We start from the raw sequence: 26,666 nt of genomic DNA, 5'->3' as shown, positions 1-26,666 counted from the left end.
CTGAAGAACTGCCGTTGTGGTCTTCCACCCACCAGGATCCTGTGTTGGCTGGAGCCCCCAGCCCCTGGCCCCAGGGGTGGGCTGCAGCAGGGGCCATGCTTCATGCTGGCACAGACGGGATGTGGCAGCGTGCTGTCGTGGGTGATGGGAGCACTCCCAGTGGGGCAGGACGTGGCATTGCGAAGGATTTCATTGTGGAACGCAGAAGCCATTTGTATCAGACTGGTTTCCATCATTCCTAACAACAGGCTTAATATTGATTTAAAACCATTTTTTTCCTTTTTTTCCCCGCCAGGGAATGCAATCTTATGTGAAAAGGCCCACAGCATAGTTGGCCAACATCAGAATAAACAAATTAAAGAAAAATACCCTCTACAAAAACTACAGTGAGTGTTCTCAGGAAAGAGAGCTAGAAGACATGACAGGACTGAAAATATCTATGTATATTAATATTTCTTTTAACATGTGGTAAAGGCCTTAAGCTGTTTAGCTAAACTTACAATAACTGAAGAAAGGGGCTTTTACATTTAATGATGAACACAAAGCGTAGCAATACCTAAAGGGAACAGCTACAGAACCAGCAGACACCTCTCAGAAGTGAAGGATTCAGCCTGCCCTGAATCTCTACAGACAAGCCAAATTTCTGGCAAGGACTGCACTCATAATGGGGTCATAATAAAACCAGAAACAACCGAATAACTGATCTGTAAACAACTACCATCTTTGACTGTGGCTCGTCTAAAGCTCTGTCCAAACATGGACGTTTATAAAATGTCCTTCAGCACTGTAACAGCAAATACGTTACTTCTAATTCAGGGCTCCATGCCAGGCACTCCTGTGTGTTATTAATTATTGGGAACATGCTTGCCTTCTGTTTTCATTTCCTGACATTAATGGATATCACTTGTAGCACAGTTATAAGCACAGCTACTCATTTGGATTGACTCAACATATACCCCAACAAAATGGCTGACATCAGAAAAGATCTGCTTGAAAATGCTTGAAGCAAACAGGACACACAACTTCTGTGACGCTTGACTGGCCACATCCTAAAGTAGTACAAGGTGCTCCAGAGGCTCTGATGAAGGGTAGCACAGGAGCTCTCCGGAGCAAAGGGATCTGACCGGCGGGCAATGGAGGAACGTCCTTGTGGCTGGCACATCAGCCCAGTGTGAGCAGCCCTTACTGAGTGCTCCTGCTTCCAAATCCTTTTTCACTGCTGTGCACAGAGCTTCAAAACTGCAAAAGCACCAGAATCCAAGAGGCACCAGTTGGCTTAAAAAATGGTGAGAAGATGATGAGCTCTAGATTGAGCGTATGACCTCTAGATATCAGATGGACAATAGATGTAGGATAAATGTGCCTGGAGATTTCCAAAAGGCCCATCCTAGGTGTGCAGAACAGGTGTCGAGGGAAGAGACCATTTTGCTATTACTGAGAAAATAATCAGAACTTTTAGGGAAGTGCTTGCACCCTTTGCAAAGCAGAGGTGTCAAGGTTTACTACTGAAAACCAAACCCATTATTCCAAAAAAAAGAAACTTGTTTTTCTGCACTCCTCTCTAGAACATGCTTATGATGCAGTCTCATTTTTAGACATGGGGCATTTTGTGCTGTGATACTATCCTAAAGAAAACGTTAGTTGTCATACATACAGATTTAGCTTAATCTTAGCCTAAGTGCTCTTTAGCAATCTGACCAGACAGAAGAAACCTGAACCAGTAAGACATCTGGGATAGTGCTAACGAAGTTTCCTCAAAATCACCCAGCAATAATGAACAAATTAATTACCTCCACTGCAAATTTCAGGGTGCAGTGGCTACTGACCAGTCTAGCAGAAGTCAAGCTCTAATTTACATAAAACTTTTGCTTGAAATTAAAGAAATTATGTCGAAGATCATGACTTGTACATTTACCTTACAGCTTCACATTGCTGCTACATCTGTCCTGCAGACAGGACAAATTCTACAAAAGAGAAGACGACCCAAGTATCTGCCTTCATGACTGCACTGGAAGGCACGTAAGCTGCTCTCTGCCAGGACATCTGCCCTTTCAGTGTAGCACAGAATCAACCATATAATTTGTCCATTACTAGCTGCTCTCCAGACACAGTTCTGTATTACACCCTGAGCTGTTTCAAGTTCTAATATGCAGTCATAATGGGCTTGGAAAATAGTGGTTGAAAACACTGATTCAAGTACTCACAAGCTTGCACAGGTAGTTCAATCACGTGCACCCCTCTGCAGGTTCTCAGGGGAGAACTCTTGGAGTCTTTTAATCAGATTTCTCAGAAAACTTTTGCACTATTAAAACTATGCCTAAATCTCACCAAAATACAACCTTTCCCCCACTTACCTCCTATTGTGCCCTGAACTGCCACATCTTGTCATATGCATTCACCAATTCCCTGCAACTCTTTCTCTCATCCTGATGTAGAAGAAAATGACACCTATTTTCTATGCTTTAGCCTGAAAGTCCACAGGCTGTCAAACCACTAAGAGCACACTGAGGATATTTCTGGAAAGAAGTAGCTCCTGTCACTCAATTTTCCTTCTGGCATTTTCTAGCACAGCAATCCTTTTAGTCTACAGCAATAATATTTCATATTTAAATGTTAAGGTGCTGAATTTGTATACAAATTCCTTTTAGAAGAGGCTTTTAAAGTCAGTATTATGGAACAGTGTGGGGCTTAGATTCTGACCGCCAAACTTCAAGAGCCTCAGAGGAGAGAATTTCTCTCAGCATGATGAGAAATCAAACATCAGCAAGAGGCTATGAATGTCCAACTGAAATCACAATGTACATGCTTAATTTATCCCATTCAGCGCTTTCTTCCAAGTTCCAAAAGAATTAATTTGACTCAAGACAGCTGAACTCTTAGCTATAATGCTAATTTTCTTGCACTCAACTCCAAACTTTGTAATACAAGTCTTCAGATGAAGTGGTTAGGATTGTTATAGTTGTGGCTCTTTAAGAAGATCAGTGGTTTCATGAAAAAAATAATGTAATTTTGCATCCAGTGTTATCACAGGAATACAGGAAAATTTATGTAGTATGTCTCTAAGCTAGAACTGTAACATGAAACAACTAAACTAATGAATTCATTATAAATGGTGAATAGTTATCATGCACAAAATTACGTACGATATGAAATTGGATTACCAACTGCTGTAATGCAGAACAAGTGCTCCTTTATATGGTCAATGTGGTACAGAAAATATCCTGTGGATCTATATTCCCAATTTAGTTCACTGAAACACAATCACATGAGAATTGTTTTGTTTCACCAAATCATTAACACTCGTTCAGAGATCTGCTAAGTCACTCTCAGAGTAACAAACTATGACCTTGTCCCTCTTGCCACACTACAGAATTACTGATGTTGATAGGGGATGGGGGGAGAAGCCATCCTTAATTTCCAGTGTTGTATTCTTCAATTCTGTATTTTTTTCCATGAAAAATGGGGGGCATTTTCCTTGTGGTCCATCTCTCAAGTGAAAATTCAGATGTGAAGGTAGTAAAAGCTACTTTGAGTTTTAGCAACACACTAGCGACAGCATAAATCCTATCCTTGAACAAGGTAGATAGGAAGAGCAGATCTGGACTAATAAATCTGAAAACACATCCTGGATCAGAACACCGTGTCCCAGCCCCTCTGCCACCAACCACAACAAAGACCTCTGTCCTGGAGTTGTAGGGTTCCTCTGATGTGCTCTCAAATAACTTGCTAAAAAGACCCAAAAGCAAGTACAATTTAAGTTCAAACAAGAAGGAAGTTTTCACTGTTGCCAACAATATTAAGGCTGTTAAAGGCCCAACGCATCTGTTATTCAGCAGCTGCAGAAACAGGTGCGAGTCTGCATATTCAGAACTTCCCTCAGATGTCCCAAGCAGGCACCCACATTATCATCACCAGAGCTGAATTTATAAAGTGCCATACAATACCCAGTCCCTTTTGTTACAGCAAGAGAGCAATCAAAGCAAAAATGTATCTTCTGTATTTTGAGAAGGACTGACCCGAGCCCCCGATTCCCAAGGGGTTTTTATGGTAGGAGCTGGGAACATGAGCACTTTGCTGATCATGACGTCCTTAGGTTACAGCAGTTTGTATGGAAGTTTTTATTTCAACAATGAGAAAGAAGTATTTGTCTCCTCTGCTTCCTCCACCATGCTTTTCCTGTCTATTTCTAAACCTGAACTAATTTTGTGGCAAATTTTATGAGATGTGACTAAACTGTTTGAGTAGCAGATGTTTTTGTTTTGAGCTATGCAGATACCATTTTCTACAAACACTGGCTAAAAATGAAAAAAACTTTCTTCATTTAAATGAATACAAGTGACTGTATCGTTCCACTTTGGAAAATTAACATTAGAGATGAAGCAATTCTCTGATCAAGTCAACACAGATGAACACCTCAGAGACCTGGCACAGTGAATTACTGAACTTTTGGGAAAAAGAGAACTAGCACCATATTTAGAGAAGCAGCTGACTATCACAGCCTCTTCCCAGACAGTCATCAAAGCCTCACAAGGAAGGAAGAAGGAGCTTGGTTTCATCACAATTAAAATGGTGAGCGTGACCAATCTGCAGTTTGTCAGGTATTTCTCTTAGCTTAAATATCACTTTAAACTTGCCACTTGCTCTCATCCACAGGTCAATACAACTGCTTTCACTACTATTCACCCAGTCAAGTGAGGAACTGATTGAAGCTAAACCAAGTTTTTTAGGTCTGGTTATCTTTTTTAGCCTGACTCAGTTCCAGAATTGGCCATGTGCAGAGTGGCACTGCGATGAGGTAGGGCAGGATGCCTGTGGGCCTAGTTAAGCTGGAAGGCTTGGCCAGGAGAAGGGTTCTTCCAGTTCAGTGCTAAGCAAATGGAGAAGGAGGTTTGAAATCCAGGTCTCAGCTGGGAAGTGCTCAGCTCTCTTGCAGACAGGAGCATCTGAGGGGTTGTGATCTTTGCATGTTTTCTCCCAGTGGTGGTGAAGGGATGAGATACCGACAATTTTAAATGTGTTTTTCTTCTCTGTGAATAAACTTACATCTTTCTTTAGACTCCTCCTCCCACAAGCCACTTTGCTTTGTCTCACATTATTAAAAAGAATTACATACACTTTGCATGTAAAAAGGCGACTTAAAAATTCAAAAAGGCTCGACATTCCCTCCCCAAATCCTTTGGAGATTGAGTCATTTTCATGACTTCAAAAAGGCAAATATGGCACAAAAGAATGGAAATTAAGTTAAAAAAATCAATTTTATAAATATTCTTCCTCTGTACAATTTTTCACAGCCCCACCCCTCCCACCCGTTTTTATTCACATTTCTTTTTTTAATTCCCACCCCGATTTATTTTTAAATCATAAAATATATATTTAAAATCTGTTCATATTTTAAAATATTTACAGGAAAAGTTCCTTCTGTTGAGGTCATGAGGAGTCTGTACAAGGAGAGGGTGGAGGGGGATAGAGGTGAAAATAGCTTCGTTCCGTGGCAGGAGACGGAGGACAACTTTCTTCTGCCGACATGTACTGACTGCGAGGTGTGGGCGGAGGGGGATAAGGGTCTGAGTCTGAATTTAAATCTATATAGTATTTGTTGGCCTTCCATCGACTAGTAGTATAGTCACTGTCACAAACATCTGTGCTGCATGGGGTTGTGGGTGGAGCTATCCCTCGTATAAGGTATGGCCTGCAAAACAAACAAAACAAAACAAAAGCACGTGCATTAGTTGCAATCTGGAGAAAAATAGAGAGAGCAAGAAAGAAAGAGATTCAAAACAAACAGCTCTGTGTCCTCAGTCAAGACACCTGCTCATTAACACTATGTGAGCCCTGATGAAGGTTTTCAGAGGAACCCAACAAGTACTGCAGCCCCTGGCCAACCAGAGGAGACCACGATGGCCATTTAGCCCAGTCACTAACAAAAAGGCTGACTCATCAAAGAGCTTGAAGATAAGCTTGAGTAACTGAGCAGAAAGCACCAACCTTCTCTACACAGGATGCTAAGTGACTGTTACACAGCAATATAACGTGTACGTTGCATTATTACTCAGCAACACTGTACTGAAAGGTGTAAACCCTGTGGTGTCAAAATAAGAACACAAAGCCAATGTTTAACATTAGAACTGGCATAGCCTCCATTTGAATGGTCATTTATTAAAGGGGGACAGGATTTTTAAACAAGGTAAAGTCTGAACAAGAATATTTTGCTTAAGATCCAAAACTAAAGGGCAGACCAATAGAAGATTTATCAAACCTTTTTATCTGAACTGTACCTGTAAGATCTCGTGGTTGAAGGAATGTTTGAGGAGTAAAACATCTCTGCATTATACAGGGAGCGATCGGTAGCTGGGGAAGGAGGTGGGTTCAAGATCTAGGAAGAACAGGAAAAAGCAGTGAGAAAGTTTGGTTTAATTTTACACCTTTTCTTATTTTGAAAATATTATCTATGCCTTCATCCTTATTTTGGTTTCCTCTCCTTGATGCTTGGGTGAGTTAATGCATTTTTAAAGATCACAGAACTTCATTATGAGACTTTACTCTGGGCTTAGGTACACTGCAGGCCTTCAAAGTTCTCACAGTACAGGGAATTTTCTTCCTTGCCACATCTATTATTACACTGGAAGGCTAGAGAAGCTGGAAATTAGACCCAGTTTTGATGAATCTCAGTGCACTCCCTCGGACGTAAGAACTGGTATCATCCTCAGCGGATGCTAATGGGAAATAAAGTCTGTTCCAGTCCCAGCCCCTAAACATACCCCCAGCAACAGCAGGGTCAGAAGGCCAAGTTCCTTTACTACAACTCCATCCTTCCCTGAATACTTCCTTTTTACTGCCGTTCTGTAAACATATGATTTTGGCACAGTTCACAATGCAAAGAGCCCAAGGCTAAAAATAGTTACAGCCTGTCCTAGCCTGTGTGTGCACATACATGGTTGCTGGTAACCCTCGCACTAGGAAAACAGTTGTGTTTCAGAATCCTTCAGGATTCTTCCCCTAGCAGGAAGCAGAACCCCTGATAGGGCCAGCAGGACACTGCCCTAAGAACAAGGAGGGCGCTTCACCCCTTCCAATGTGGAAAATTACAGCATTGCTGTTTGATGGCTGGGCCTCATCAATGTGAGCATCTTGTACACAGCCTGTCCTGGGCATTCTGCCAAGCCACGGCCTGCCACAGTGACCACGACAGCCTCCTTCCTCTGCCCCTGCTCCTCTCTCACAATAATACTGTAGAATCACTGGAGTGGAGAACATTGTTTTGGGCTTCACTGTGCAGCAAATGATTCCTGGCCACTGAGATGAGCTCCTCCTTACTAACACTGACGAGCCCTGCATCTAGATTCATGTGAGAGGAGACAAGCTTGAATACCCTCCTCCCCTGCCAGCCGTGGGGAATGAGGAGTAATTGCCCCAGGAGTATCTTCCACAAATCCTCTTCCTTGGAGAAGCTACTTCTGGATTCTCTCCCACCAGCACCCTGAGCTGCACCAACACCACTTCACATTCAGATTAAACACAGCAAACAGAGTGTCAGCCAGGAAGCCCGTGGCCAGGTTCTTGGGCATATAAACTGGCATAACACCACTGACATCAATTTCTTCTAGTCTCTGGACCATCTCTCAGTACCACTAAGATGTGTTAAACAAAACAAAGAAGTCAAGACAACTAGATGCTCATATCTCTCCTTTTTATTATTAACCTAAAGCTGGGTAATCAGCTACCAGGTAGAACTGATTAAAGTATTTGAATTAAGCAGTAACTTTAATGTAACAAAGCCCTTGCAACAGCTTCCTTCTAAGAATCCAGCATGTCCTTCCTGAAGGAGAGGCTGATATCCCTGCAGGCTCTGGCTGATGTAGCCCGGGGTGGAAAGTGTGGAAGAAGAATGCTCAGTAATGGACAAATTGGTTAGGCCAGAAGTTCAACAGAAGAGTTGATCTTTTGGCCAACAGATTCCACAGAATGGCACAGGCAGGTCAGCTCTTGGGCTTCTTTCCAGATTTATTTAAGTAAGGGGTTTTTAGTACAAATTCAGCTAAGTTTTTTCTGTTCTGTTTTTTGAGTTCCAAACATCTGCTAGCTCTGACTTCCTGATGGCTTCTTTGAGAATCAATATTACCTTGTCAATAGATGAGCTCACAAGCCTCTCTTTTCCATCTTTCTCCTTCTTAAAGGGGAGAGAGAGCACATCTGCCACTGGTCAAAACACTATCAAAATGCCCATACATAGCATAACAGTTTACATGTAAACACAAACGCACATATACCCAGACAGTATGTGGGCTCCCGAACAAATACTACTGAAAAAAAATCACCTCAATAGCTAGCAGATTGATTCGGCAAGCTTGTGTGAACAGAAGATTGCTCTTAAGCAGGAAGGAAAAAAACTGTCATATAACAAAATGCTGGCAAACAGTAACATAAGAGTATGTTTCTCCTACATATTCTTCAAGAATCATTTCTATTCACACTATGCATCTTTGAATTCATGAAAACTGATGTGGGGACTAAAATTCTGTCACTTCCAACAGTTAAAAGCCAGAAATGGAACTAAATTACAGCTGAAAAAACCCCAGTGTAACCTCTGCTGGTACCAGTGTTTTGTCCCAGTGCATGTGCTTGGTTTTCTGAATCAACAATCAACACTTTATCTAAACATCAAGACAAGCTTATTTCTTACGCGTCTGCATTCCAGTCCTGCCATGTCTTGTTTGTCTTTTCATTCCATGTGTGCCTGCAGCATTACGCAGTGCAAAATGTCACTGGGCAACTGACATCAGAGTGTACAAAGAGCAAAGGAGGTGGCACCTCCAAGGGAGTCAAGACAGAAGAACAGAAGTGCCCAGGAACAACCCAGCTGAGTATCACTCTAATAGCAGAACATTTTGGACACCATATAGCATGGTGTAATCCTGATGGACTTCAACAAAGCCCTTCTGTGAAGTTCAGTGGGTGTTGGACTGGGCCTGTATATCATAAACAGTAACACCCAAGAACAACTATTAACACTCTATTTAGTAGCACAAATTTGCATCGTCCTTTTCTTCCGAACTGGGAAATAGCTAACTCAAGGTGTATACTCAAGACATACCTGTGGGTAGAAAGTGGCTTTAGTGCTGGATGAGCTGCTTGAAGAGGCTCCAGTGACATGGTTTCTGTCATATAAGGGGGCACCACTGCTTCCTCCCATGAGACTCATGGAGCTGATCATGGACTTTCCACAAGAGATGCCTGCAGTTAGAGAGGAAAACAAGGTCAGGTAACCCACAACTGTATCTACCAGTGCAAAAGAGAAAACAAGTCCACAGGTTGGCAAACCTGTGCAACCCTACTGGTTGTCATTTTGGGAACCGTGTTTTATGTCAAAACTTCAGGATTACAAGGAACAACATATTTTGTAAAGAAAACATCTCACCCCTAGACCACCTACTCTCTCACTGTGTCACTGAACTACTCACAACCTGCTGCTCACACTCCGCTGAGAAAGGAATCTTCACTGAATGTTGATCCAAACTTTTCACCCAAATCATTAACTAAGAAATTTTCCAATTAAACAAACTCAGGCATTTGCAAAAAAAGCCTTATACACTGCCCAAGAAAAACAAGCCAGACCTCCAAAGTTTTAATTCCCATCCAAAGAAGTTCAATTGCAAGTACATGAACAAAAACAAAAAAAAAAAAAACTATTTTTATTGAAAAAAAAATTACTGCATAAACTGAAAATCATCAGAGGCAAAAGAAAGGAAACCTGGGTGACAGGAAAAGGGAAGACAACATTCTCCAACGTGTGTTACTCCAATATCCACTTAAATCAGACTTTCTTAAATCAGATTTTCAGCTTCTTCCTGTCAGACTATTCAGTGTTAACGGAAGAGTTTAGTTTGGGGAACTTTTCAGCAATTTTTCAGATGGAGGCAGTATGTATTACAAGCAGAGTGACTCTATTTGTGATCACGATTCATGACTATCTTTTTTGGAAACGCCATGGTATTAGGACCCTATGTATTTTCTTCAGAATTAACACCAATGCTAATATTTTCAGCTGTTGTAACTTGTCATGGCAATATGGATTAGAAAAAAATAACAATACAAATGAGAATCAGAATGACAGCTTAGTTTAGCACCTACAGAGGTACTGATGAAAACCACTGATACTTTCTTTAATTAAAAAGCTTTAGTGTGAATTTCACTTTAAAGAACCACTGCAAAGATTTCACCTGCAATGATTTCATTCGAAAATTTTATTTCCTACCACAAAAACCTGTTGATAACCATAAAACCATAATTTAAGAAGGAACAGCTGACCACAGTCATTAAAGTGTGAGAAAGGCTAAACCTAAGTTGTCTCTGGCTATCCTCAAAGCCATGGCTAGAGGAAAACAATAATTATCACATCTCAAAAACTTCTTTAGTATCTTCATATTAAGTACCACATCTTTTGATTTGTCTTTATGATCTCTCTGATTTTCAGCAGACATGGAAAGCAGACTCCAAGTGCTCTGAAGTACGGATTTCTTGTATTCTGGCCCTGTCTGGTAGCTTTACAGGAGAACATTTACTTTCCAGCTTCCTGAGCAATACGAAGAGATATTCTTTCTTCTCAGGGCTTTGTAGTTAAGAATTTGCTATTTCCTCTATGAAAAGTATATTTTATATTTGTAAAATAACTTAAGGCACACCATTTCAGTGTTTACTTTGATGTCTCTATGAGGTTTCTGGGTTCTTATCTATTAACTGAATATCCTGAGCTTTCATGTATACTTCAAGTCCTTCAGCACCGTAACTGCACGGAGTTCTCTGAATGGGTGGTTTGAGTCCTTGGCGAGGTAGAGAAGCTTTGCTGTTTTACAGATGAAGAACTGAGACACGGAGAGAATAAATACTTTGTCCAAAATCAAACAGGAAAGCTGTCTCAGAGATGGGCTAAACCAAAGGGGAATGTTTTCATTATACTTCAGGCAATGAGCAGCCAGGCTATAAAACCACACCCAGACTGCTTGTGTTCTTCCACAGTTACTGAACTGTCTAGGTTGGAAAAGCCCTTGAAGCTCCTCCAGTGCCACCATGACCCTCACCCTGACCGTTCCCAACTGCCCCAGATCCCTCAGCGCTGGGTCAGCCCGACTCTTCAACCCCTCCAGGGATCCCGGGGACTCCCCCCTGCCCTGGGCAGCCCATTCCAACGCCCAACAGCCCCTTCTGCACAGAAATCCTTCCTCAGAGCCAGCCTGACCCTGCCCTGGGCAGCTTGAGGCCATTCCCTCGGGGCCTGGCGCTGGGGCCTTGGCTCCAGAGACTCATCCCCCCTCTCTGCACCCTCCTGGCAGGGAGCTGCAGAGGGCCAGGAGGTCTCCCCTCAGCCTCCTCTTCTCCAAACTAATTCTCCAGACTATTTGCTCTTGTAACTCTGGGGAGGGAGGTTTATCTGCTGCTTTTCTGTATTAGAGTAAACTAAGCTTCTTCACTTCTTTCCTCTGCTTCTTTCCACTGTGGAGTAACTTACCCACCCTGAGCAGACAGGACAAAACTGTGTGAAGACCTCTGATGGACAGGACAGACACAAGGACATCTGAGTACAAGACACAAAGAGCAACTCCACAGAGCTATCGCTAGAAGGCTGAATGGCACATTCATTCTGTTTCCAATACTGCACGTGGTTCACAACTCTTCACAGAATTTTGCAGGTTTTAGGTAAGAAGTACAGTGCAAAACTCAGGCTTTATTACATCCACTAGAATGAACTACTTAAAGAGGATGCTTTCACTGGCAAAATACTGTAGATTTTCTGTCAGAAAGATGTGCAGATGTAGCCTAGCATTAAAACTGCATTTGAAAATCTGGCAAGATGCCTAATGAAATGCATCTAATAGTTTTTCCGTATCCGGTCCAAATGACAGATTTATACCAAAACCACCGAGCAGATCAACATGATTTCTGCTCTTTGAAAACTCTGTGTCTAGCACTCCAAATCCAAACAATCTGATTAGATGCAGGGTCCTTACCATCCTTACCAGTAAAAGTGCCATGCTGAGAACTTCCTGGAGCAATAAAATTAAGAGGGACGTGAGGGGTGCCACTGACATACTCATGTGGAAAAGGACTGTTGGGCCCAGCATAGCGCTGACACACCACTCGCTGGCACACAAAGTACATTCCTCCCATGACAAAAAGTGACAGTATTATACCAATGACAGGACCGATGGCACTACTGTGTGGCTGTGACTCATCTGAGGCTGGCTTTGTTTTTTCTGGAAAGAGAGGAGAAAAAAAATTAAGGAGGTCATTAAACATGGGGCAATATATATATATTTGCTCGTGCAGCAAATCACTCAGCTCGCAGACATTCACACAGTGTCTTTTAAAGTACCTGCAGCAGACTCAGGCATCTATAACTCCACATATTCTGATTCAATGCACAAGACTTCATGCCTCCTCTTCCCCTCCACATATATAAAGCAGTATTAGCAAGGTACTGTTCTTTCTGTCTAGCAATTAATCTCGTAACAGGATCACTTATTGTCTTGATGTAACAGCAGCCTAGGAAGTTTCTTTTTCTTCCCCCCACAAAGTCTACCAGTTAAGGATATAGGACACTTATAAACATGAAGTCCTTAATCAGAAAGGAATCTGCTCTCTCAAAAGCCATCTGGGCTATCAATAATGTTAAAAAATTAAAACATTTACCAGCAGGGAAGCTACCATATGTATAAAGCCGTGGATGTCCTCCTAGCTAATATAGGCCTTAAGATAGAATACTTTTCCTTCCTAAAATATTACTTGCTTTCTAAAAAAAAATCCTTACAAATTGGAAGGAAACCACAATACAGATCTCAAATACTTTCTACTTCTTATTTCTTTTCCCCTATATAGCCCAATGTTAAGTAATAAAAAGCGCTGCAGTATTTGAGATGAGCTGTGTGTATCTCCACCTGATTACTTTCAAAATTCTTGCCAAATAAACCTGACACCTCTATGTATAAACTTGGCCAAAGCCAATTAATTTTACATGTTTAGATCACACTATAGACCCCTCCCCCCCTTAGTGAAGTTTTAAAGAAATGAAATGGCTCGTGTAAGATTCAAGCCTTCACAGAATTTTTCTCCAGTGGTTCTGGTTTCAATGGAAGGGAATGGGAAACAACTGAAATATGAGAAGGAAGATAAATGAAATACAAAGATGTACCAATAAACTCTTAACAGCTCAGCATCAGAAATCTGTCTTAGAGTCTTTATCTACTTTTCACACCTATTGTGTGCATGCCATCTTTTCTGTCAGCTAAGGCCCTAACTTTCAAATAGTTCAGATATGATACCAGAAAAAGCAAAGCCAAAATTAAATATATTCCCAAAGTAGCTACTTTAAAACACACAACTCTTGTTTTGGTTAAATCTAGCTTGTTTTAAATGTAAGAACCTTATCTAGAAAGTAGCAATCATTTTTATTCCCTACTTGAGTTCTTCCCCTCAGTCAAGCAAGAAACCACAGAATGCTCTGTTCCACAAAGAGACTCCAGAGGAGACAGTCTTATGTCTACATAAAGACACATTTAAATAAGTTAAGACCTAATTGCAGGATTGGACCCTAAGTGCAAACAGGAAACAGCTGCACTAACTTGGCAGCACAGAAGTTTGCTAAGCGCACAAAGAAAATAAACTAAAGAAAGGGAAAAAAGAGTGGCGTTACATTATTCAGGTAATTAGGGGAACTGGGTGAGACCTGACAGATAAACAGAAGAAGCATGAGAAGCATGTTCTGTCTGAAATTTCCAACAGGAGGGCTGAACAGTTTTTGTTGCCATTCTTTTAGCATGCCTGTAACTTGCATGTATCTACTGCCACGAGAATTCAAAGTAACAGTATGCCCAGAAAAATCAAGGTCTCTCCTTATATTTTTTTCCTACCTGCACTTTAAGAGACCAACTTGTGGTCTCCTGTGGACGCTTGCTCACTGAATGCTAGTTCACAGAATCACAGAATCATCTGGGTTGGAAAAGCCCTTGAAGCTCCTCCAGTCCAACCATGAACCTCACCCTGACCGTTCCCAACTCCCCCAGATCCCTCAGCGCTGGCTCAGCCCGACTCTTCAACCCCTCCAGGGATCCCGGGGACTCCCCCCCTGCCCTGGGCAGCCCATTCCAACGCCCAACAGCCCCTTCTGCACAGAAATCCTTCCTCAGAGCCAGCCTGACCCTGCCCTGGGCAGCTTGAGGCCATTCCCTCGGGGCCTGGCGCTGGGGCCTTGGCTCCAGAGACTCATCCCCCCTCTCTGCACCCTCCTGGCAGGGAGCTGCAGAGGGCCAGGAGGTCTCCCCTCAGCCTCCTCTTCTCCAGACTAAACCCCCCAGTTCCCCCAGCCACTCCCCAGCAGACCTGTGCTCCAGACCCTGCCCCAGCTCCGTTGCCCTTCTCTGGCCACGCTCGAGTCATTCAATGGCCTTTTTGGGGTGAGGGGCCCAAAGCTGAACCCACTCAGCGAGGGGCGGCCTCCCCAGTGCCGAGCCCAGGGCTCAGTTCCCTTCCCTGGCCCCGCTGGCCCCGCCGGTGCTGACACAAGCCAGGATGCCATCGGCCTTCTTGGCCCCCTGGGCACGCTGCTGGCTCATTATCACCCCCCAGGTCCCTCTCTGACCGGCAGCTCTCCAGCCACTCCTCCCCAAGCCTGTAGCGCTGCTGGGGGTTGTTGTGGCCCAAGGGCAGCCCCCGGCATTTGCCCTCAGTGAAACTCCCCCAGTTGGCCTCAGCCCATGGCTCCAGCCTGTCCAGGTCTCTCTGCAGCCTCCCTACCCTCGAGCAGATCAACACTCCCACCCAACTTGGTTTCTCCACATAATTAGCCTCTAGCTTGACCGTATAATTACAGAGGATAGGGCTGTGCATTTTTAAAAGCCACCCCAAGCTTAGCAGCAGCTCTGCAAGTCCCAAGGTACTGAGCACAGCAGAATCAGGTCCCCCCAGGTACAGATCTGAAGGTCCATCCAAACAAGGCAGCATTTTATCTCTCGTACAGCATTTTAGAACTAGATTGAAGAACACTGGGCTTTCAGTTTATCTTCACTACTGCTGTTCCTGCATTACCTGGAATAACAGCATTACAGACCTGCTACACAGTGCTGCAAGCTCACACTCTTGCTGCACAGACCAGTGGAAGAGTATGACTATATTCAGCAGCCAAATACAACTATGAGAGTATCTGGCCAAGATTCACTGGGCTTCCCTGAAAGAATATTACTGTGCATAGGCTGGGGCTCTGCATAGGGATGCAGGATGCTTGAATCTCAAGGAAAGACATCTCACCACACAGCAGCTCATCAGAACCATCAATGCAATCCGGAAAGGAGTCACACTGTTGCTTCAGGAGGATGCACTGGCCACTTGCACATCGGAACTGATTGGTGAGACAGATTGCTGCACAGAAAGAAAGAAAAGATTAAGTACTACTTGCATGGGAGCATTTGAGCCTCTTAAGAAAACCAAAAGAAGTGAGACACGAAGCCACAGTACATTCTGTATGACGACCAGGTAGGCACTAGAACACATGCTTTGCTGCTGTGGGTAAAACACAAGTCTGCATTTCTCCGATTCTTCCATCTTGTTGTTATACATCCTACTCAGTGATGCTAAAGTAAAATTCTGATCCCAGTAACACCTCATCCTTTGTCAAATCAGTCCTGTAGGGCCAAAACTGGGATCAAATCAGCAAGAATCTCTTACAATAACTAACAGAGTATAGCTGGTCACCTGACATGTTAACAAAATGTAGTAACATTACAAAACTTTACATAGTCTATACTATTTTATGTAGCCCTGTATAATAAAACCTTGCTAAATAACTGTTAAATTTCTTATTTTCTGTTTCAGCAGAAAGGACCCGTCAATTAACTCTGGAATCTCCATCAAGTCAAAGCATATTAAATGATCAGTAAAGAGACCGTCTTATGAGGGCTAGTAACCAGCAGTCCTGGAAGGTTCATGGTATAGGTTATTCAATGCAAAAAGAAGAAAGGTTCTTCTGGCAGAGGGGATCAACATTCATGTTCTGGATCACAGCACTGATGGTGTTGTGAAGTAGACCTCTTGAACAGCCATACTTATTTTGTTGTGGCACAGTTTGCAGAGCAGTTCTCACGTAAGAGAACTAAATTATCCATGGAGAAAAAAACTTAGCTGGAAACTCCAAACGCGTCAGCTCCTGGTTTGGACTGTTATGCCCCCAGTACGTTGGATGCAGCTCTACAAGGTCCTACAGTGCACACAAAACACACACATGTTGACAGAAGGCTCTAAAAACATCTAGAGCTCCCATCACACCATTTAGGTTCTTGCACTATGAGTAGGGCCAAGTTTTGTGTGCACCTTCCTATTTGCCAGTGACTACCGGCCCTTGACTTATTCTTGCAACTGTCTGCTGCTCCTCTGTCTTCCATCAAGATTCTGCCTTAATATCCTTTCTCTTCTTAGGTGCTGTATCTTCTACTGCTGTCTTGCCTTGCTGGATTCCTTGTTTCTTCTTGATTCAGCAATGGACAGCTTGGAGCACTGAACCTGTGTTGTAGAGATGAAGTTTCTTCAGTGCCATGGTAATCTAGCTGCTCTATCAACAGCCTGTTAACCTTGTGACCTCCACTGGGTATGAGAGCATCAGCTAGCAGTGTCACAATAAATTCAAGAAGATAAAAGCCAGAGTCTTAAAGATGTGGGACAAGAACCACGAACATATCTGTGGACATTTCTTTGGCCACTTCCAGTCACAGTCTGCAATCCCTGTGCCAATGGCTTCAGATTCAACTCTCCAAAAACACGCCTTGGGAAACCAGGGGATGGGAGAATGGCTTCTGATAGAACCAAGGCACTGAAGTCAGACCTATGGAGAGGCAGTGATTATCACTGCTCTGACCAGAAGACAATTCCTCTGACACATGAGGTATAATAGAAAAGTTCTGTTAACTTTTCTGCTATAGAAGAACTTCTACTATAGAAGAACTACTTGCTAAGCCCAGTTAGCCTCACCGCCCTAATAAAGAACAAGAATGTACCATATGCCACCTTCCCTTCCCCAAGCACAGTGGGTTATAGGCTAATACATGCTAAGGGATGAGAAAGGCCTATCTGTTTTATTTTTCCTAGGAACCCACTCAGGCCTTGGCCTGTAAAGATTCCTGAGGACTACAGAGACCACGTTTGCCACATCTCCCTCAGTCTAACCCTGAACAGAGTATGCTCATAGCCCTCCTTGGGAAGTGTCAGACAGCATCCTAGACAAAAGTCTAGTCTTGGGTGGCCCAAGTGCTTGCAGAGGATTGGGCATACAACCCCTGAATATTTGATGCTTCAACTATTCTAGAACAGATGGTAAGGCTCATCTGTGCCCCCAAAGGGTCTGTGTAGGGCAAGTCAGACGTCCAAAGTTTATACAATGCCAGGAACACTGGCATTAAGTTTGCTTAGCAGTGCCCATCATTTCACAGGGAGATGACCAAATGCACATTCCCCTTTGACTCTGTGTGTGGGTAATGGCACTGTTACACTGCATATGGGATCCACAGTGGACAAAGCAGAGCCTCTTGATGAAGCAGTAGAGGTAGTAAGTACAAACTCTCACAAGAAAGGCAGGAACTTGGACGTGGCTGATCTTCTTCTTGTCTGCAAAGAAGGTACTGGTGTGCTGGTGTCCAGTCTCAGAGTTACAGAAGACGCTGCAAATCCACAAAATTGCTCATGGAAACGTCCACAAAAAAATCTACCCTGCTGGCCCTATGGCAATGGTTAGCCACTGAATGAGTAGAGCCAAGAGTCCTGAGGCTTCACAGGGCAGGAACCATGCTACTGAAAGGCTCCTGAAATTTTCTACAGCTCTAAGAAGCCATAGTGCCAGCTCACAGTCAAGTGTTTGTTTTAGCTGTGCCTTGATACTAGACACAGAATATGCAAGTTTTCCCATCAGCCAAAGGATGATGCAAATGCACCCATCCATTCTTTTCTCTTGGACCCAGATCCTATGGCTGACTGCATACAAAGCACCTGCAGCAGCAGGAGCTCCTTGGACGTCATTCCACAGTTTTCTCACAGAAAGGTACATCCAGGACTATAAGCATCAGCTTGCAAAGAGTGAACTCTCAGAACAGCCAGTTCAGCCACAAGATTAAGTTCATCTCTTCCTTCCCATGGCACCTTGTAGTGAGCCCTGTGTGAAGGCCAAGGGGACACCGTGGAAACAGTGCAAGCCAAAATGGTAATAATTATGCAGGAAAAAAAAAAAAAAAAAGCATGTGGTAAGTTCTGCCAGTTTTTTTCCTGTTTTCATTCTGAATGTGGATTAAAGACACTCCCCTCAACCTCCCTCATATCTATAGTTACATGGTCAGAAATTTATGCAGAGAAGTTTAATTTGAGCATCAAAATAAGGAAGAGAGAAAGAAAAACAGAATCAGTGGATAGCTTAGTTAGGCTTATAGTTAAGGCTGTTTTTCCCCATGCAAAACTAAAAATCATATATGTATCAATATATATTAAGAACAGCTAGAATCCCACATGGATGCTTATGTTAGACTAATGAGTTCAGGAAAAATAATCTTACTATCACAATCTGCTTCATCAGATTTATCTTGGCAGTCAATTTCTCCATTACACCGCAAGTGTGCATCGATACACTGTCCCTTCTCACACTGAAACTGTGATGCAGAGCATATGGGACAACTATCTTCATCACTCTGGTCATCACACTCGGGAAATCCATCACACCGCCACGCCATGGGGATGCAGTCAATCTCTCCAGTCGCACAGGTAAACTGGTCTGGGGAACAAGTTGGAGGTTCTGGAGAAAGAGGAAACAAATCACCTTGTGTTTTCCATTTTATTCTTGGACTGGAGTTCTTCCGTGACAATACTAAGACTCCAACAAAGAGGAAAACATGATTTTGCATAGGGAATGAAATTTTGCCAACTTCCTAACAAAAACTGGAAGCATGCTGAGTGAAGAAGCTTGCTCTAGCAGGCAAGCGCTGAACTAAGGACAAGAACTACAAATACTTTCTTTGGCTCTAAGAGCCACCTTTTGGAAGACACTGCCATACACATAAATTCAAATAAACGCTCAAGTTCTGATTGCCAACCACATTCTACACAACTTTAAGCCTTGCAATTATATTAACCTGGAACAATTCTTCATAAAACCTGGGACGTTGGGTTAATTGGCAACAGATACACCTAAAACATTAAAACATTTGCTTGCGCAATATCTGTTTCTCTGTTTTAACAGTGGTTTCTCCACAAACAAATTTCCGAGTGTGTGGTGGGGTTCTGGTAGCAGGGGAGGGGGCTACAGGGGTGGCTGCTCTGAGAAGCTTCTTGATGCTCCCCCAGCTCAAAGAGCACGAGGAGTCCCCCTGAGGAGGAAGGAGAGGCAGACACAATGTGTGACGAACAGACCACAACCCCCATCCCTGCCCCCCTGTGCTGCTGGGGGGGAGGAGGGAGGGAGAGAAATTGGGAGCAAAGCTGCGCCTGGGAAGAAGGAAGGGGTGGAGGAAGGTGTTTTTAAAATGTGGTTGCATTTCTCGCTGTCCTACTCTGATTTATTGGTAAATTGCTGCTGGTGGTGGTAGTCAAATTAAATTGATGTTTTTTTTCCAAAATCGAGTCTGTCTTTTGCTCATGACCATTAACTGTTGAGTGAGCCCCTCCTGTCTCTGTCTCAGTTCCCAAGCCTTCTGTTGTACTGTCTCCTCCCCATCCCCCAGAGGGGAGCAGGGAGCCAGCGGTCCCTGATGCTCAGCTGCCCTCTGGGCTTAAACCACAACGCTGAGTCAGATATGAACTGAAAAACATGAATGGAGGAAAAATAATCTGTAAAGGCCTGTTAAACATTAATCTAAGTCCCCTTGCTGGAAAGTCTCCGGGCTGCAGGTCAGTGGAGGTTCAGAGCAGCATGAGGAGCTGTTGGCCTGCCCTGATCTTACATTCTTTCACCATGGTCAGAGACAGAACACTGGACCTTGCACACAGACATTTTTATGTTTGCTGGACCTAAGAAAGCTGGGACTCCCTTCAAATTTGAGTCTTCACAGCCCCCAGAATCCTAGCCCAAATCCATTCCGCATCCATACTGTTGGTCAGGCTGCAATCACACACTGATAGCATTAAGCAGCAACTACAACAACATGTAGAGATGCAACAATGACGCTCTAATAAGGGATTTGCAGTTGCTTTCTTCAGAGTGTCAAAAGACAATCTGGGTCATGAATCTGTGGTAAAAAATGCTCCTGTTTCTTACATACAACAGATTAGCACACACTTTTTCACCATTAGTATCAATGAAAGAAACAGTCAACGTGTAAGTTCCTTCAGTTGTTGACAGTAGCAATTAGTTACGTTCAAAATGAGGGGCCACTGCAGCAAATAGATGTATTTCCAATCATTTCAAAAGTTACTGGGTCAAACCCCTGTGACATGATTAGATCAGTTAGCAGAGGCAGTCACTACTCCCCACAGCTGCTAATGCTAGAGCTAATGCTCTAAGTAGATGCTTTACCACTTGGATTAACAGAGTAGCATGTCATCCCCTGTCTATGACAGCAACACTGAGCAAGCTCTGACACTGGATGGTAGCCCTCCTCTGGAAACCCAGCGAGCACCTTCAGGCTCAGGAATGGACTTCACAAAGAACACAGCATAAGGGAACCTTCTCAGCTGTAAGCAATGACAAGACTTCTGTATGAATATTTTTCTCCTGAGGGTGGTGTTACAGATCCTAGAGCTACGCAATTACATGCAAACCATTTTTAAAGTGCTGCTGTCCTTCCTTCATTAGGGGCAAATGTTCAAGAATGAGACTCAAGTATAACCAAGAGCTTGAAAAACAAAATGCAAATAAAAATCCAAATGCATTTCATTTTTGAAAATTTTACGATTTTAAGTTTCTGATTTATGATTATTTGGTGTAGCAGTATGAGAATTACAAATGTAGCCAGTGACCTGACGGCTGTAGGTAAGAAAAAGATGCCAGATACTCACATTAAGATAATTCTTGAATGTAAGTTTGATATGAGTGTGCTGTTTAATGTTTAATGTGCAACATTTCATATTGCATTACGGTTGCTCTTGGCAGGCACAAGCTTGCATTTAAAAACTTGTCAAGGGTACATGGACAAAAGCTCTCCAGCCAAAACAGCTAATAATCTATTCTGAAATACTGGCTATTGGCTGCTACTACAGCAGACAAGATAGGTTAAAATTCTGCAGCCTTAGTGGAGAATTAGAATAAAAACCCCAGACACTGAAATGGAGGCCCCTTAATTTTTAGATTTATAGCTGAAGATAACAAAGAAGTGGGATGTAAGACTCTTGTTGGCCATGTTGTGCAACACCAGTACAGCAAGAAATGTAAGTAGATTGATTTTTTGCCCCTCCCTGCAGATGTAACCACCACTACTTTAAAACCACATAACATGTTGTGGTCATGGGAAAGAAAACAGTTTATAATGGAAATGACTGTCCCGTGGGAGGTCAGAGTTCAGCCAGAAAATGAAATTCACAGCAAAACGAATACATAAAAAGAAGTCAAGAGAACCAAGAGAGCCAAACCATTTAAGATATGATGCCTCCCAAAAATAAACAATTTTTTTTTTGTTTTGTTTTTAATCTCCTTTTCAAGTGTAATGTAACAATTTTCAAAAATCCTGCGATTGTGAAAGGGAAGTCGAATGGAAAAGTCTATCATGTGGAAAGACGAGAGTTACCTTAATTAAAAAGGACTGCAGTGGAGCTTTTGGCCTACATTTCGTAACTAGAGAGTGCAGTGTTTCATGTTAAGAGGCCAAATTCATTTGAAAGACTGAAGTATGACACTGTGGGAATGCACAATTTCTGCTGCCAGGTCATCACAGGTTGACACAACATCATCCTATAAGAATTTGTTTAAAGCACAGACCTGTCACATCATACAATTAAAAAATCTCAGTAGAAGATGAAAGTATTTTAAGGTCAAACAAGAATATTCTGCTCACAGTGAAAAGTCACATACGTCCAAAAACTGAAGCAGAAAACAGCTTGTAGAAGAACCAAAGGTCAATTTAACAAATGATGCAACACACCATGTGTAGGAAAGCACTGTGAGTACATCCACATTTGGGACTGGAATGAAACCTCAATCCCCATCTTTTTTGCTGTGCAGTTCTATTAAATATAACTCACCTCCACACGTCAAGAGATTCTGTAGAAGTACAAGATGCTCGGGGCATGAACATCTTGGAGTCCCATCTCCTTTGGCAATGCAGATGTGTGAACACCCACCATTGTCCCGGGAGCACGGATGCACAGCTGGAGAAACACACAGAAAAGAATATTAGACAGCATAAAAGAAATCATAACTACTCCTAGCTAGGGAAAACTCACAAAATCACCTGCAAAACACTTCTGTTGAAGTAACCAAGATTTCACTACAAATTAACAGGAAGACACAAGCAGGATTTTTCAGGAATCAGCAGCAAAAGCTGACTTACTGCTTCCTGAGGACTACATTTCTCCCAGTCACAGTGATATGGAGACGTTTAAAGGACTTCTAAAAAGAATTTGGGAACTCAGGTGAAGAGGAAGGAGAGAAAAGGTCACACTTACAGCGTACCTAGACATCCCACCTACATTTCTAGGATAGCTAGGCATCAAGAATTAACATATGTCACTGCAGGATGCCAGCCCCCAAAACCCTCAGGAATTCTCCTTTATCTTAAAGAGCTCTTAATATCTAGGCCCTCCACTTTCACGTTACTCAGAAAACTGCAATATAAGCACACACAGTTGATTTTTAATTTTTTTTTTTTAAAGATAGGAAGCTCCATGGTTGTGTTCCCAAATCAGTTACCCAGTATCTCAGTATCTGAGAGCTCCTCATAGAATCACTCTAAATGAACATTAGGTGCGTAAGAAACAGGCACAGAGAAGTGAAGTCACTTTCTGAGGACTCCAGCCCAACAAAGAGACCTGGTCTCCTGACTACTTATTCAAGCATCTGCTGGAGCAATTTGCAGGCTGCAGCCTGTGTTACTTGTGATGCTGATGAACAATGCATTCTTTACTACCAGTAAGAACCAAGATTTCCACAGGGAGGAAATGGTATAGATATCTTAAGTTCGGTGTCAAAGTCCTTTTCCATCTGTCCAGGCTTCTCAGCAACCTTTAACATATTCATTGAATTAATACAGTGTTGGAGACACTACTGTTTGATGCATGGGTTGTTAGCAGAAAAACTGCATGCATGCATATTGTGTGGGCATGCACACATGTTCAGATGTATTTTTACTCCCCTGTTGTAACAGAAGTCACCTATACGGGGCAGTTTTCAGCTGCAGAAGGTGATTCCTTTCAGTGTGACTTAGAAGAAACAGATCTCTTGCCATAAAAATTAAACATTTTTAAAACCACACGGCATATAAAGTGGGGGTTTTTTTACGTGCTGAGAATTAGAGAAAAAACTTTTTGAATCATTCAGTAGTACCTTTGAAATACATTAAAAATACGAGAAATGGCACAGAAGAAGAAATACTGGTTATTGTGAAAGAAAAAAGAATGTCTGGGTGAGGATTAGCACAGAGAATCTACTACAGTGTAAATACTTACACTACCTTATTTGTAATGGCCTACCCACATTGCCAAGTTTGAAAATACTTTCAGCTCTCATGGAACCTAACGTACATGGCACAGAGGGTTGCAAAGTGGAATAATTTCTTCTGAAAATGAAAGCATTATACACAAATGAACCCTCCCTAGATAAGACAACTCATCACAGGCAACAAAGTTTAAAGAGGCCACTGTCATTAGCTCCCTGTTTCCCACATCTCATTTGTGCTTTTATATTCTCTTTCATATTCCTACTATTAAGCAGGAAGAGCTGTAGGTTGTCATTTTGAAGTGGTTTCTTCAAGAGGTTTCCGCACTCTCCCTCAGCCCAGAGGATCTCGGACCACCAATCCAGAAAAAGAAGACCCTGCACAAGTGACCCCTTCCAGAAGGGAGCACCTAAAACGGCTTCCCCTCTGACGGGAGAGAAATTCCACATCCACAGTAACTCACTGTAGGAGCTTCCTGCCCATTCTCTCCCCCTCACTGGAGGCTTTTACCTCATTGATTGTGCTGAGTCAAACCAGTCATGCTTTACACAGGCTTTGAAACCCCTGGAGAAAAGGCAAGTACAATCCTTTTCTTTCTTTGTAAAGGTTTTTCCAAGTCTTATTATTTGGTTGTACTTAAAAAATTAACAACCATAATTGTAAGTAGCTTTGAGTGAATTCAGTATCACGTGAGCTTGTACAAAGCAGGTAACTAAGTACATGAAATCACATATTCTAGCTGTGCAGAAATACTCCTCCGGACAGGAACAAGGAACTTGTTTCTCCTCCTCTTCCAGGATCCCAACTGGCCAAGTTGAAAGCACTCCATGGCTTACTTGAAGCCCACTGGGCAACACTATTAACATATTCAACTGGATGAGGACTTTGAGAGACAGTGACCAAGAGTGAGAGACATCATATATTGAAATAAACTCACAGAATTCTTCCATATCAAGCTCTTCCACAGCATGAATGCCTGTCAGGTGAGCAATTCGGCCTTGAATTCTAGTCCTTTTGTACCCATTCATTTTCTCCACTCTCTCAATCATCTGCTGCTGACGATCAATCCAATACAAGTGATTCCCCAGCACTGTGAGTCCCATTGGCTGAAGGATGTTGGAGTCCTCCAGGGTCACACGGTTGGCACCTGAGATCAACAAAAAAAGACGAGTTTTACACCAGTCGACTTTTAACTAATTTCTTTCAAAAAAACCCCAAACGAAACCCTGAAAATAGTTAGCTCTAAGGTCATTGGCTTCATCTGTCTATGCAGACCAAGGCTCTGCTTTTTCAGCCTCCTCTCAGGCAAATGCAACCAGCTGCCAGGTTGTGAGGGCAAGCAGGTACAACACAAAACACAGCTCGTCCGTGCACACACTGCCTGGTCATTTGGACCCTCTAAATAAGGCTCTGGACACTAAAAATGAGGCTTAGCGCCCTAAAACTGTGGCTTTGAGCCCTAAAAGAAGGGCTTGGACCCACAAAATGAGGGTTTGGGCACTCAAGATGCGGCTTGGACCCTAAAAACAGCTGTCTGGATACCAAAAATGATGCTCTGGACCCTGCAAATGAGGCTTTGGACAATAAAAATATGGACCCTAAAGAGAAGCTTTCTGCCCTAAAAGTGAGGGTTTGGGCCACAAAAATTAGGCTTTCAGATCTAGAATCATCGCTTTGGACTCTACAAAGGAGGAGTGCTGAAAATGATGGGCTAAATGTTAGAGATGATGCTTTGGAACCTGAAGAGGAGATGAATGGTTCCTCTATGGATGCCAGAAATGAAGATTTGGTCCCAGATATCGGGCTTTGGGCACTATTATGGAGGCTTAGAGCTGTAAAAGAGACCTCCAGGCCATCAAAAGGAGGGCTTGGGCCTTAAGGATAGGGCTTTGGGCCCTAAAAAGGGGGCTTTGGAAATTAAAGTGAGGTTTTGAACTCTGAAATCAGGTTTTATCCCTTCAGAAGATGCTTTGGTACCCAAACCTAAGACTTTACATCCTAAAATTGGGGTTTGGGGACTCAAAATGAGGCCACATGCTCTGTTAATTGTAACTGTGCAGTTCCTAAAAGCCTGTGTCACCGATACAGACTCAGCTCTTTGGCCAAAATTTTTACCATACCGAGCAGCACACTTTGTTGGAATCTACAATCAAGAGTGAAATGCAACCAATTAGCTTCACGGCCATTACTCAAATAAAAAACATCCATCATGCAAAGCAAGAGGCAAGTACACAAACTCACATGTGAAGTTGTGACATATGTCACAACTACAGAGATATGATCATGGAAGAAAAGCTCATATTCTAACAGCCTCAATTCTTTCTTCACCTTCGCTTTTTTCTTCAATAACCAACCAGAAAACTTAAGCTCCAAGTAAATCAGTACGCTCTTAGAAACACTGTGAAATGCTCAGGTTTTCTGCTCTACAGAAATGTGTAAAAATCAGGTTAAGTAAAAATGCATTTATGACTGCTTTTAACTTTAATTGCTTGCAGTCTGCTACTGTGTGCTGCCCTACACTTAGTGGCATTTAATTGTTGCTTTTGTTCTGCTTGTCTAGAGTGAACAAGAGATTGCAAATTATTCTGTTAATTCACAGAAACCATTCTGAGGCTGTGTATGCCTAGGTATACTGGATAGATTTGATTTTAAAAATGAGGAATCAAAACAAAATCATAACAGTGCTTCTTCTGCTCTAGTATTTCATTTTGGAATGAAGACCTTCTGTCTGCTTGCATTTAAAAAATAAGTTTTGAGTGTCTACACAAAGTGAAATTATTCAATCTGGATACATAATAAAAATGCTATGAGTACTGGATTCAACCAGTTTGCTGCATAAATTATGTAGAGCTCAGCCAAGCATAAGAATGTAACATTTATTTCAATTACAGATTCTATTAGTTTTGCACATAAAACTACCGCCTGCAATGACTCCTGCTTGACTGTCATGACAAACAGAGTGCATTCAAATCAAATTTAGCTGTAGATCAGAAATTCTTGGACTTGCAATTGGGATTTTAGTTCTTTAGCCCTGAATTTCTTTTGTTTCCAAATCGATGAGGAAGA

General features: G+C 42.5%; 1 protein-coding gene across 1 annotated transcript in view; it reads right to left on the bottom strand.

The window, feature by feature from the left end:
- Positions 1–5,320: 5,320 nt before the first annotated feature.
- The window catches only part of LRP5 (LDL receptor related protein 5), a 160,495-nt gene continuing 139,149 nt past the window's right edge, over positions 5,321–26,666 (bottom strand). The window contains exons 16-23 of the mRNA XM_074918436.1: positions 24,538–24,747; positions 22,189–22,314; positions 18,575–18,811; positions 15,295–15,405; positions 12,012–12,248; positions 9,092–9,231; positions 6,276–6,373; positions 5,321–5,689 (exon numbers count right to left, since the gene is read on the bottom strand). Of these exons, the coding sequence (XP_074774537.1) occupies positions 5,428–5,689; positions 6,276–6,373; positions 9,092–9,231; positions 12,012–12,248; positions 15,295–15,405; positions 18,575–18,811; positions 22,189–22,314; positions 24,538–24,747 (1,421 nt within the window). The 3' untranslated portion in view covers positions 5,321–5,427. The remainder of the gene's footprint in view (positions 5,690–6,275; positions 6,374–9,091; positions 9,232–12,011; positions 12,249–15,294; positions 15,406–18,574; positions 18,812–22,188; positions 22,315–24,537; positions 24,748–26,666) is intronic.

This window comes from Athene noctua, chromosome 14 (assembly GCF_965140245.1).
Source record: "Athene noctua chromosome 14, bAthNoc1.hap1.1, whole genome shotgun sequence".
NCBI classification, from domain to species: Eukaryota; Metazoa; Chordata; class Aves; order Strigiformes; family Strigidae; genus Athene; species Athene noctua.
Note: the sequence above shows the minus strand (reverse complement) of the source record. Positions and strands in the feature narration are given on the sequence as shown.